Here is a 14,664-nt window from a genome sequence, read left to right as displayed (position 1 = left end):
AAAGACATTTCTGAGATAACAGGGGCTATTTGAAAATAGACAGGATGTTAGATGACATCATGGAACTATTGTTAATTTTCTTAGATGTCATATGGCACTGTAGTTATGTAAGAAAATGTCCTTTTTTTTTAAAAAAGAGATGCACACTGTAGAACATAGCAGTTACATAACAAGATGTCTGAGATTTGCGTTAAATAAAATTAAAAAAAGAGTAATGCGAGTTTGGTGAAAATCTTCATAAATCATAATTTTGAACTGGGAATATTAGGGCTCATTATACAGTCATTTTATTTTTGGGCGTGTTTGAAATTTTTCAGAATAAAAACTTTAATGAAATAAATACAACATATGGATGAAACCAAAAGGTGACACTGTTATACTTAGACGGTGTTTTTACCTGTAGATTGATGGATCATTGAGGTCCAGTGTCTCACTGATGTAGTCAGCAAGTATAAATGGGAACACTGGATACTGCATGAGATCATTGAAGGATCGGCCAGCATGTTTGTTTAAGTGAGTCAAATATTCAAAATTAGTAATTTGTCCAGTATACCATAAATTTGTCAGAGCAGTGATGTTACCATATTCCAGAAGATTTGGGAGGTTATTTGTGAGTATACTGTGGTACACATCATTGCGAACCTGAAAGGGAAAGAGGAAAAAAAAAAACAAAAAAACCCCCAGATATTATTTTTAGGCTTACTGACACTTTTCTCAAGAGAACGTGTGAAATTATAAACATGTTACCAGTCTCAAGTCCTCCAAGAAAATATTTTTTTCCCCATAAAATAAACTGGTAGAGAACTGAGATTCAAATCCAGGTCTTCCTCTAAGGTTGGCCTCTTAACCACTATGCTTTGCTGCTGGAGAAATTCAATTAATAAGAAACTTCCAAGAAAAAGTTTGTACAAAAAATCACTTACATACAGATTCTTAAAAGAAATCAATAAAGAAAAAAGTAGTTTTTTCCTAAAAAAAAGCAACATGGTGTAGTAGAAAAGAGCACAGTCTTCTGAATTAGACAGACTGGTCTGTTTTCCTGCTTAGACCCTTGGTGCTATAGCCACCACATCTGTAATATGTGGGTGATAATATTTATCTCATAAAAACTAAATATCCTATATAAATAGAATATTTGATTTTCACTACTGTTTGAAAACATATAGGGACACTTTCTTAGAGATCCACAAAAGTTCTGTCTCAGAAAAAGCATATTCTGATTCTTCTAAAGCAATTAAGTAACAACTGGTAATAAATGAAAAAAAAACAAAAAAAAAAAAAAGGGAAGAGCCAAACCTTGGCTAAAAATAGACTTGAAATACACATCTTAAAAGCATCTATGATTCAGGCATCGGAGAAAAAGCCAGGAGTATGGTTAATGAGATGAGACTGAACGTAGATGACAAGAAAAGGAACAGGCAGAACCAGAGTGCTTAAGAACCTAAACCTAGAGCTTACATCTAGAAGAATTGTCAACTGCTGAAGTTAAGGCTGATGAAAGGAAATTTATGACAGACTGTATACCAAGTTCTGGAAAGCAAAGGAAGCATTTATTCATTCATTCAACAAACATGTATTGGACACCTACACAGCAGTAGTGTTCAAGGTGCTGGAGACATAGCACTTAAGAATGCAAAGTATTGATATTCTATCAGGGAGCGACAGACAGTGCTGGATGCTGATAAGTCCAATGGCTAAAAAAGGCAGAGTAAAGGGGATAGGAATGCTTGGGTTTGGCAGGGAGGGGTCGTTATTTTATGCAGTCAGGGAAGGCCTCTCTGATAAGAAGACATTTGATCTGGAATCCTACAAAGAGAGGGGGCGAGTCATTTGGATTTCTAAGGGGAAAAGCATTCTGGCAGCAGTAAGTGCAATGGCCCCAAGGCATCAGTGTGTCTAACATATGGAAGGAAAAGAAAGCCACCATAGATGGAGTAAAAGCGTGAGGGGAAGAATGCAGAGGAGGAGGTCTGAGAGGTAACAAGGGACCAGGCTATTCAGGGCTTTATTAGGCTACTGCGAGGACTTCGGCTTTAACTGAGGGACACGGGAAGTGATTGGAGGGTTTTGAGCAGAGGGACGTCTTGATCCAACACACTTTAGCTGCTGGCTGGAGAAGTGTCTAAAGTGGGGCAAGCACAAAAGCAGGGAGGTCAGGAGGGGCTCTTATAACGATTTAGGCAAGAGATGATGGTGGCTTAGACCAGGATGGCAGCAGTGGTAGCAACTAGATTCTGGGTGTATTCTGAGGGCAGAACCAACAGGGAATGAGGGAATGAAGTTTTTGGCCCAGGCACCGGAAAGATGGAGTTGCCATTTATTGGGATGGAGAAAAACGGAAAGAGAATTTGGGAGACAGACTAGAAGTTCGGTTTTGTACATAGTGAATCTGAGATCCCAATTAGACTTCCAAGCAGAGATGTCAAGTAGGGAGTTAAATACTGAGTGTGGTGTGCAGGGGAGAGGTTTGGGTAGCGATATAAATTTGTAAGTTGTTAGAATGCAGTTGGTATCTTAAGGTCATGAGTCTGGATGAGAAGAGATCTGAGGAATAAGCCCCGACACTCCAAGGAAGAATCTGTGCACAACCTGAGAAGGAACGGCAGGTGAGGGAAAAGGAGAACTCGGAGAGGTGGCAACCAAGAAGCCTTGGGAGAAGGGCTTTCTTGAGAAGGAGCGAACAGAAAGCTGTGTCAAATGCTGCTGCTAGGTCACGTAAGCTGAGGACTAGAAACACACCTGTGGGCTTGGCATCATGAGGACACAGGGGCCCTGACCGAGAGGGGGAAGAGAGTCTGGCTGTAGCATTTCAAAAGAGGACTGGAGGCAGCAACTCTTCCAACGAGGAGTTCTGCAAAGGAGAGCAGAGAAGTGGGATGGGCTGGGGCATCAAGAAAAGGTTTGTCAAAGATGGACTCCAGCACTGCACTGAGCAAGTCTACTCCTTTCACTCATTTCCGGGAATCAGAAATTAACACAATTTTGGAGGACAAAAATACCTTTAATTAGGACTAAGAAATAAGGCAATTTTTATTTGATTTCAGAAACAGCGAATTAAAGTTTAAATAAATTAAACCATCATACAATCAGTATGAGTATAGTTACACTGGCCCCACAATCACTTAAACAATATACATCTATTAATAAGGATGGATCTACCTTGGTGTTATCAAATGCTAATAGAAGCGTTCTGCCATTTGTTAAAAAGATTTCTACAGCATTGTCTCTCAATTGCCACCAACGCTTGTGAACTTCTTTAATTTCTTCATATGTCCAGGAAAATGATGCTGGTTCCAACTCTCCCTGAAGGCTCTAAGACAAAGGAAATACACAAGAATATTTGCTTTACATGAAATATAAATACTTATTTTAATTTTAGATTTTAAAAAAATACCAAAATGAAATAGGAAATCTTCTTGAGGCAAAATGGTAGATAAGATTACCTGAAATCCACCCCCCTCTCACGACCACTATAAAATACTTCGATTTGCTAGATAAAATTTAGTAGTGACAAAAATCTAATAGGCTTTATTTTTTAAAACCAGTTTTAGGTTTACAGAAAACTGAGCAGATAGTGCAGAGTTCCCATGCATCCCCCACAGATTCCCTATATTTAACATCTTGCATTTGATGTCTGATGGACCAATACTGATGCATCTTTCTTACCTGAAGTCCATAGTTTATATGAGGGTTCACTTATGATGTTGTACATTCTATGGGTTTTGACAAATGTATAAAATGTCATGTATCCGCCATGATAGTGTCACAGAGAGTAAGTACTGAGGTTCCACTGCCCTAAAAATCCTCGGTGCTCCACCTGTTCATCCCTCCCTCTTCCTCTCTCCCCTCTGCTGATCTTTCTACTTTCTATATGGTTTTGCCATTTCCAGGATGTCAGATACTTGGAGTCATATACTGTATAACCTTTTTAGGTTGCTTCTTTTATTAAGTGAATATTCTTTTAAAGGCTTGTAAGAAAATGAGGGAAATAAAATTCCCAGGAGTCAAAAATAGAGAGAGAGATCCAGCAGGTAGGCTTCACCGCCGCCACCCGGCTCCAATCCGAGCCCAGCCCAGCCCAGTGCGCAGAGAGCGGGGAAACATCCGGCTAGGGAGGCGGAGTCTTGGCAGAAAACACACACCCTGCGGGGCCGCCACTGCGTGATCCAGCAGGTAGGCTTCACCACCACCACCCGGCTCCATTCCCAGCCCAGCCCAGTGCGCACAAAATGGGGAGATGTCAGGCTAGGGAGGCAGAGACTCGGCAGCAAACACACACCCTGCGGGCCGCCATGGCGTGAACCAGCAGGTAGGCTTCACCGCAGGCACCCGGCCCCATCCCCAGCCCCGCCTAGTGCGCTCGGAGAAGTGAGACTTCCAGCAGGGGAAGCAGGAACTCCACGGGGACCACACTGCTGCCGCACGAACCAGTAGCCTGGCTCAATGTGTACGGAGCACAGAGATGTCCAGCAAGAGAGTTAGAAGCTCCGTAGAGTCCACACACCCTGTGGGGGGGCCGCCGCCACGCGATCTACCTGCAGGTAGGCTTCACTGCCGTGACCCGGCTCCATCCCAAGCCTGGCCTAGCCTGCACAGAGCAGGGAGACATCCTGTAGGGGTAGGGGAAGCTCTGCAGAGACCACACGCTCTGCGGTGCCTCAGTGCATCCCAGCAGCCCGGGCCAGAGCACACGGAACAGAGAGAAGTCTGGCACAGGAAGTGGAAGCTCAGCAGAGACCACACACCCTGCGGTACTGCTCCATGATCCAGCAGCCCAGCAGAGTCCAAGCTGACCAGAGAGATGGCTCCCCAGAGAGGCCCAAGACCCGAGGCAACCACACACACAAGGCACTAGAGGCCAACTGAGCAGTCACGGAGGTAGCCATACCAAATTGGCAACCACAGTAACACCTTGGTTAGTCAATAGTGTCAAATCGGTGGACTGTGAAACCCCCTGCCACAAGGAATAAACATCAAAAAAAAGATACCAGAAATACGAAAAATCAAGAAAGTACGCCACCAAAAGTTAATAAATCTCAAACTCTAGATCATATAGAACAAGAAGCCCTTGAAATGACAGACAAGGAATTTCGAGTGATAATTCTAAGGAAACTGAATGAGATACAAGAAAACTCAGCTAGACATCATGATGAAACGAGGAAAAGTATACAGGACCTGAAAGAGGAAATGTAAAAGGAAATCAATGTCCTGAAAAAAAAAGTAGCAGAACTTGCCGAACTGAAGAAGTTACTCAGCGAAATAAAAAACACAATGGACAGTTTAACCAACAGGCTTGCGGAAGTTGAAGAGAGAACCTCTGAACTTGAAGATGGGCTGTTTGAAATAACACAAGCAGACAAAAAAAAAAAAGAAAAAAGAATCAAAGACATTGAAGAAAACCTGAGAGAGATATCAGACAACCATAAGCACTCAAATATCCGCGTCATGGGTATTCCTGAAGGGGAAGAAAAAGGAGACTGCATTGAAAACATATTCAACAAAATAGTGGCAGAAAACTTTCCAGGTATAGGAAAAATCATAGATCTTCAGATACAGGAAGCTCAATGATCTCCAAACGTATTCAACCCCAAAAGCTCATCTCCAAGACATGTTATAGTCACATTGGCAAAACTCAAAGACAAAGAGAGAATCTTAAAAGCTGCAAGAGAGAAGCATCAAATCACCTATAAGGGAGCCCCAATCAGGCTAACATCAGACTTTTCATCACAAACCCTAAAAGCTAGAAAGGAATGGGATGATATATTCAAAATACTAAAAGACAAAGATTGTCAGCCAAGAATACTCTACCCTGCGAGGCTATCCTTCCAAAATGAAGGGCAAACAGTATATTTCTCAGACAAACAAAAACTGCGGGAGTTCACCACCACACGACCACCCTTACAAGAAATTCTCAAGGGAGTACTGGGTTTGGTTCCTGAAAAATAACTACCACTGCCATAAAAACCCACTAGTATAATAAAAATGGCATTCATGAAGAGAAGACAAACAAACAAAAAGGCTATCTACAACCTAAGGAACCAACAAACACAGAAAACAAACAGTAAATCAGAAAGCAAGGAACAAAAGACACCTAAGACAACCAAACAACAATCAACAAAATGCTAGGAATAAATCAACACCTTTCAATAACAACTCTTAATGTAAAAGGCTTAAATTCCCCAATCAAAAGACACAGACTGGCTCACTGGGTTAAAAAGGAGGACCCAACTATATGCTGCCTACAAGAGACCCACCTCACCCATAAACACTCACATAGACTAAGAGTGAAAGGATGGAAAAAGATTTACCATGCAAACAGAAAAGAAAAACAAGCTGGAGTAGCTATTCTTATATCTGACAAAATAGACTTTAAACTAAAAACCATAAAAAGAGACAATGAGGGACACTACTTAATGATAAAAGGACTGATCCATCAAGAAGACATAACAATCATAAATATGTATGCACCCAATGTTGGAGCAGCCAGATTTATAAAACAAACTCTATTAGACCTAAAGAAGGAAATAGACACTAATACCATAATAGCAGGGGACCTGAACACCCCACTGTCAATATTGGACAGATCATCTAGGCAAAGAATCAGCAGAGAAACACAAGATCTAAACAATACTCTAGACCAATTGGACATGGCAGATATCTACAGAACATTCCATCCAACAACCTCAGAATATTCATTCTTCTCATCAGCACAAGGATCATTCTCCAGGATAGATCACATATTAGGTCACAAATCAAGTCTCAACAAATTTAAAAAAAAATGGAATTATCCCATGTATTTTCTCAGACCACAATGGATTAAAACTAGAAATCAATAACAAATGAAACTCTGGAAACTATACAAACACATGGAAATTAAACAGCATTCTACTTAATGACATATGGGTCCAAGAAGAAATCAAGCAGGAAATCAAAAAATTTCTTGAAACTAATGAAAATAATGATACATCATACCAAAACCTGTGGGATACAGCAAAAGCAGTATTAAGGGGGAAATTTATTGCATTAAATGCTCACCTCAGAAGAATGGAAAGATGGCAAGTGAACAACCTAACACTTCACCTTAAAGAACTAGAAAAACGAAAACAATCCAAACCTAAAGTTAGCAGACGGAAAGAAATCATTAAGATCAGAGCAGAACTTAATGACGTTGAAACCCCCCAAAACAATACAAAAGATCAATGTATCAAAAAGTTGGTTTTTTGAAAAGATAAATAAAATTGACAAACCATTAGCATGGCTAACAAAAAAAAGAAGAGAAAAGATTCAAATAACAAAAATTAGAAATGAAAAAGGCGATATTACAACTGATCCATCTGAAATACAAGGAATCATTCAAGACTACTATAAACATCAAGACTACTATAAACAACTATATGCCAACAAATTTGAAAATGTGGAGGAAATGGATAAATTTCTGGACATACACAAGCTCCCAAAACTGAACCATGAAGACATAGAAAATATGAACAGACCAATAACAATAAAGGAGATTGAAGCTGTTATCAGAAGGCTCCCAACAAAGAAAAGCCCAGGACCAACTGGATTCACTGCAGAATTTTACCAAACATTCAAACAGGAATTGACACCGATTCTTTACAAACTATTGCAAAAGATTGAAACAGACGCAAATCTCCCAAACTCATTCTATGAAGCAAACATCATCCTGATACCAAAACCAGGTAAGGATATAACCAAAAAAGAAAACTACAGGCCGATATCCTTGATGAATATAGATGCAAAAATCCTCAATAAAATACTAGCAAACAGAATACAGCAACACATACGTAAAATTATTCACCACGATTAAGTGGGATTCATCCCAGGGATGCAAGGTTGGTTCAACATACACAAATCAATAAATGTGATACACCATATTAATAAAGTCAAATACAAGGACCATATGATCATCTCTATAGATGCTGAAAAAGCATTTGATAAAATCCAGCATTCATTCATGACAAAGACGCTCTATAAGTTAGGTATAGATGGAAAGTATCTCAACATAATTAAAGCCATATATGACAAACCCACTGCCAAATATCATCCTGAATGGGGAAAAGCTGAAAGCTTTTCCTTTAAGAACTGGAACTAGACAAGGATGCCCACTCTCACCACTCCTATTCAACATAGTGTTGGAAGTACTAGCCAGAGCAATCAGAGAAGAGAAGGAAATAAAGGGCATCCAGATTGGAAAAGAGGAAGTCAAACTGTCCCTGTTTGCAGATGACATGATCCTATATATCGAACAGCCTAAAGCCTCTACAAAAAAACTCTTGGAGTTGATAAATGATTTCAGCACAGTAGCAGGATACAAAATCAATACACAAAAATCAGTAGCATTTCTTTTCTCCAATAGTGAACATGCAGAACGAGAAATCAAGAAAACCTGCCCATTTACAATAGCCACCAAAAAAATAAAATACTTAGGAATTGAGTTAACCAAGGAGGTGAAAAATCTCTATAATGAGAACTACAAACCACTGCTGAGAGAAATTAGAGAGGATACAAGAAGATGGAAAGATATTCCATGCTCTTGGATTGGAAGAATCAACATAGTGAAAATGTCCATACTACCCAAAGTGATATACAAATTCAATGCAATCCCCATCAAAATTCCAATGACATTTTTCTCAGAAATGGAAAAAACTATCCAGACATTTATATGGAATAATAAAAGACCACACATAGCCAAAGCAATGCTGAGCAAAAAAAATAAAGCTGGAGGCATAACACTACCTGACTTTAAGCTATACTACAAACCTATAATAACCAAAACAGTATGGTACTGGCATAAAAACAGACACACTGATCAATGGAATAGAATAGAGAATCCAGAAATCAACCCACACACTTACTGCCATCTGATCTTTGACAAAGGCACCAAGCCTATTCATTCACTGGGGAAGGGACTGCCTCTTCAGCAAATGGTGTTGGGATAACTGGATATCCATATGCAGGAGAATGAAACTAGACCCATACCTCTCACCATATACTAAAATCAACTCAAAATGGATTAAGGATTTAAATATACACCCTGAAACAATAAAACTTCTTTAAAAAAACATAGGAGAAACACTTCAGGAAATAGGACTGGACACAGACTTCATGAATATGACCCCAAAACCAAGGGCAACCAAAGGAAAAATAAAGAAATGGGATTATATCAAACTAAAAAGCTTCTGCACAGCAAAAGAAACAATTAACAGAGTTAAAAGACAATCTTCTGCACAGCAAAAGAAACAATTAACAGAGTTAAAAGACAATCAACAGAGTGGGAGAAAATATTTGCAAAATATACATCTGACAAAGGATTAATATCCAGAATATACAAGGAACTCAAACAACTTTACAAGAAAAAAACAAGCAACCCAATTAAAAAATGGGCAAAAGAGCTAAGTAGGCATTTCTCTAAGGAAGATATACAAATGGCCAACAGACATATGAAAAAATGCTCAACATCACTCAGCATCCGGGAAATGCAAATCAAAACTACACTGAGATACCATCTCACCCCAGTTAGGATGGCTAAAATCCAAAAGACTCTGAACGATAAATGCTGGCGAGGTTGTGGAGAAAAAGGAACTCTCATACATTGTTGGTGGGACTGCAAAATGGTGCAGCCTCTATGGAAAATGGTATGCAGGTTCCTCAAACAATTGCAGATAGATCTGCCATATGACCCAGCTATCCCACTGTTGGGAATATACCCAGAGGAATGGAAATCATCAAGTCGAAGGTATACCTGTTCCCCAATGTTCATCGCAGCACTCTTTACAATAGCCAAGAGTTGGAACCAGCCCAAATGTCCATCATCGGAAGAGTGGATATGGAAAATGTGGTATATGTACACAATGGAATACTACTCAGCTATAAAAACGAATGAAATACTGCCATTTGCAACAACATGGATGGACCTTGAGAGAATTATATTAAGTGAAACAAGTCAGGCACAGAAAGAGAAATACCACATGTTCTCACTTATTGGTGGGAGCTAAAAATAAATAAATTCACACACACACACACACACACACACACAAAACTGGGGGGGGGGAAGAATATATAACAACTACAATTCCTTGAAGTTGATACGACAAGCAAACAGAAAGGACATTGTTGGGTGGGAGGGAGGAAAGGGAGGAGGGAGGGAGATTTCGGTGATGGGTCACAATAATCAACCATATTGTATATCGACAAAATAAAAATTAAAAAAAAAAAGAATATATATATATATATAACATTTAAAAAAAAAAAGAAAGAAAGACTTCCTTCTTAGATGATATTTTAATGGTCAAATTCAAGAGTAGACTGGATCAAATTTTAATAGATATGCCATTCCACATAACACAGTGATAAGAAGTGTAAGCTATGGAATCAGATGGTGTGGGTTTAAATCATATATATATCACTAAATTGTGTGACTTCCATCAAGTTAGGTAATTTTGTCAACCTCAATTGCTTCATTTGACAAGTGGAACAAAACAACAGCATGTATAAAGATGCTTTGAGAATTAAGTGTAAGATAACAAATAAAGACCTATTCTTGGGTCTATAAAAAAAAGTAAATAAATAAAGAGAAACGTGAGAAGAGCAGTAAGGAGGAAGTGACACTTGAGCCGCTTGTTTGTGTGTATACACATCCAGGCCCCAATTTGTCTGTGTGTAAGCACACGCCCCAATTTCAGAAACAAAGTGACTCAGGTGAACATCCCCTTGTGGGCACAAGATGAGGCCTTGGGCTCCTGGAGGCAGGATGTGGAATTGAGATTCTTACAGAAAGCCAAGGCCCAGGAATGGGCAGGTTCCTAATGAGCGATGAGACAAACAAATGTGCCCATCAATATAGGAGAATAACCAGGAAGCTTGTCTTTTTGGCCTGGGGTCTGGGTGGAGAATAGAAAAAAAAGCCCTCTCTCTGAGAATTCATAACTGTGAGCCCTCACATGGATTTGGGTTAAGATTAAACTTTCCGCATGGCCTGGAAACTCCCAAGCTATGATAGCTAGTTTCCACGTCCCCGAGGCACCCTCAAGAGGGAATGCAGAGTCTCTGGAGGAACACTCCTGCTACTGAGGAAGCACTCCTGAAAATACAAGCCCACTAATGCATGCTCCCAGATCAACATGCACTAGAGAGCAACAGTGCCCTCCTCCGCAGTCAGCAGAAGGAAAGGAGATGAGAAAGTGACCACGGGAAGTCTGGATCTCCTTGAGAGCACTGATCCTAGCCTACTTAGATGATCTTCTCATTCTGGAATGAAGAGTTAGGGGCCATCAGTCTTACGTGTTGTAACATCGCTGGGCCCCTCCCAAAGAACAAAATCAAGAAAACCATTTAAAAATATGAGTCTAAATCTTTTGTAAATTGCAATTGAATACATGAGTTATGTTACTCAATGCTTTTAATACAGAAATCATGATAAAAGTTCCTACTAAAGTTTAAGTTAAATTTATCTCCTGAAATGAACCTGCATCCTAGTTTATTTTCTATCAGTTTTCCCTTTTAGAAAATTGCACTTACTTACTCTTTTGGCAAATAGGAAGCTGAGACCGAAATTTAGGACTCAACTGCAATAATTATTTTATCCCAAGCTCTTTCCAAAAACTTACTTTAAACTTTTAAAACATGAATTGCCCTACTTTACATGTTTTATATTGTACTGGGTCCCAACTAATTTTGAGAAGTAAAAGCAGGGAATATATTACAAATAAAATAAAATGTTTTAATGAAAATGTAATATTCTCATACTTAAACCCAAATTCCTCCTGTTTAGTTATGACATTCAATCATTCAATTCAACATATATTAATTAAACATCTATGTGCAAGGTACTCTGCTAAGTGCTCTGCATGAAATAAATCTCACAGGATAAAAAGGGGGTGTGAGATATTTGTACACACACCTAAAATGCAAGATAGCAAATGTCATATAAGAAGAACAAATACTACAAAAGTATAGAGAAAGAAAGGACTCTTCAATCCATTAAAAAGCAAGGACAGTTTTGGAATAACTTTAAAAAGGGTAAATGTCATCCTTTTGGACACAGGAAGATGTTGTCTAATATATCACCTATTAAATTCCTTAGCTGACAAAAAATACTTCTTGAAAAATAATACAACAACACTTTTACTACTGGGAGAAACCCTGCAGTAATTGCTGTAAAAATCAGAAAAGACTGCCTACTCGGTTTCTTTGGTTATATTAAATATTTTCATAACTTTTTCACATTGTTTTATAACCAAATTTTATGTTTCACTCATTGATTTTTTTAAAAAAATCAAATATATAAATTCATTAAACCACACATAATATTTTTTAGTATATTCTTAGAAATTCGTGTCTTTAGAACTTTTCTTAAAAAATAATTTAATGGCCTACAAGCTAATTTAAATGGATAAGAAGTTTTACTAGGTCTATGGTTTGATCCCTATACCAGCCAGCTGCCAAAAAAAAAAAGGCAAGTTTTGCTGTACCAAAAAAAGTGAGTTGAGTCTTTTTTAAATTTTCTGATTAATATCAGGATTTCCAGAAAATTAATCATTATTAAGCTATGTAAATATTAGAGTGAATTAAGTTATTCAATTAGACAATATTTTCCTTTCTTTTTGAAGACAAAGGTACTTGATAGTGAACTGGGAGTGGCAGGGATTGGTTATATGTAGCTACTAAGGACAGTGACGAGAAGAATGGACATAAATTGAAATAACAGGAGCTCTTTAGAATCTGACACATAGTAATAAGCTGTATGAGGCTTGGGCTATAAGCCAGAGAACATGGCACAGTCATTGTCTTAAAATTATATTTTAAAAAAATGTTTGGAATTCAGACCAATTTACACAGAGAATTACAATAAATGAACTCCAATGGTTCTACCTGCTCTCTGACTATAATGAATTTATACATTTTTGGAATTTGTCTACGTTTGTAATACAGTGCAAACTTAAGCCTTTACTCACCGAACTTTCGATTGTATCAGAAGCATTATCTTCCACAAAATACATTCCACATTTGCCTGCAGAAAATAATTGGAATATAAGGGTTTAAAAATGTATTTGCACTATCACCATCTCAAGTTTAAAAGCATGACCTCTGGAGTCCTTTGGCCTGAATCTGAATCTTTGCACCTAGAAACAGTTCCCAGCACTCCACAAATATTTTTGAATGGTATACGTGATATCTTGGGCAAGTTGCTTAACTTCTTTGTGTCTTAGTTTATCAAAAACAAAGACAAAAAAAAAAAGGAGGGGCTCTATTTTCACAGTTATTGTGGGAATTAAATTAGAATACAGGCAAAATGCTTATTAGAAGTGCTTGGCACTCAGTGCTAAATAAATGTTGGCCATCTATTATTTCCATTATTCTTATATCACTAGTATATTGATTTGCTTTATATTGTCACACACTATCTGAAGTCAAGTAGTAAACCAAATTTTCTAGCAAAGGATGAATCCTTAAGTTTTCTGCTGATTGGGATACTCAATAGGGCAGAACAGGCTCTAAACATAGCCCTCAAGATTTTCCTGCTATGTCATCTTTCAAAATGTTAGGAACTTCCCTGGGGCTCTGTCACCCGCATGCTGGTCACCCTTGAGTGCTGAGTGGACTATGAAGCGCTGGCAGGGCTGGCTCAGAGAAGGGCACAATCTCCATCCTTGTGACCTGGGGCTGAGTGCCAGCAGGCTTGAAACTCCACATCTGAGACCTTGGAGGCTGGGGCTTGAGCCTAAGCAGCGACTCTCAAATATGAGGTGCATCAGAATCTCAGGGGGGCTCATGAAAACACAGACTGCTGGGTCCCACCCCCAGAGGTTCAGACTTTGTAGGTCTAGGCTGGGGCCTGGAAAGGTATACTGAGAAGTTCCCATAATGATGCTGATGCTGCTGATTAAGCGACCACACTTTGGGAGTGACTGGCCTCTAGCATACAAATTGTTTTTTTAAGGGAACAGAGACTTGGTCTCTATTCCTTCATATCTGGAGGAAAAATTTTTCCATCAAATGTAACTATATAGGCATCCAGGGATTGAAAATCTTGGCCCTTCTCTCATACACACAACAGAGAATATAAATTATGAACGATCTTGAAATAGATATATTTCTTATGCACAGGTATATCTGTTAAAACAATAGGCATACATCAATAATATTTTTCACCTTAAAAATTTAAATTGGCATATAATAATAAAAAGAACGATTAAATATAAAAATGTATACTCATGAAGAAAGTCAACTTTATAAAAATTAAAATGCTATTCCTAAATTATGCTTTTCATGAAATGAGACGTCATTTTTTCACATTCATGAGTCATATGCAATATACATAATATTAAGGCAAAATAGATCGTATAATGTTAGAGAAAGTTCATCTGATTTTCATGGCAGTGTGTCAAAAATGCTTCAAATTACCTAAGAATAAAATAAGGCAGGGTGAATATTTGTAAAATTCTTCAAAAGGTGACTTACCTAATAACAATTCACCAGCTGTCTCTCTAGATGGTGCGACGCTGACACATCTTCGATTCACTCTGTCAAAACAAATTTAAATTACTATGATTAAGTGTTCTGTCCAATTTTAGAGAGTATGAGGTTTATTTTATCCAGCAAAAGACTTCAGCAAAGCAAACTAGAGTTACATAGTATGAGGTG

At 38.4% G+C, this 14,664-nt stretch overlaps 1 protein-coding gene across 1 annotated transcript in view; it reads right to left on the bottom strand.

Moving 5' to 3' along the window:
* LYST (lysosomal trafficking regulator) overlaps positions 1 to 14,664 on the bottom strand; it is a 147,240-nt gene that overhangs the window by 43,090 nt on the left and 89,486 nt on the right. The window contains exons 35-38 of the mRNA XM_063082698.1: positions 14,482 to 14,543; positions 12,975 to 13,030; positions 3,160 to 3,312; positions 398 to 642 (exon numbers count right to left, since the gene is read on the bottom strand). Coding sequence (XP_062938768.1) covers positions 398 to 642; positions 3,160 to 3,312; positions 12,975 to 13,030; positions 14,482 to 14,543 — 516 coding nt within the window. The remainder of the gene's footprint in view (positions 1 to 397; positions 643 to 3,159; positions 3,313 to 12,974; positions 13,031 to 14,481; positions 14,544 to 14,664) is intronic.

Source organism: Cynocephalus volans, chromosome 18 (assembly GCF_027409185.1).
Source record: "Cynocephalus volans isolate mCynVol1 chromosome 18, mCynVol1.pri, whole genome shotgun sequence".
In the NCBI taxonomy this organism is placed as follows: domain Eukaryota; kingdom Metazoa; phylum Chordata; class Mammalia; order Dermoptera; family Cynocephalidae; genus Cynocephalus; species Cynocephalus volans.
This window is presented reverse-complemented; position numbering and strand designations above follow the sequence as displayed.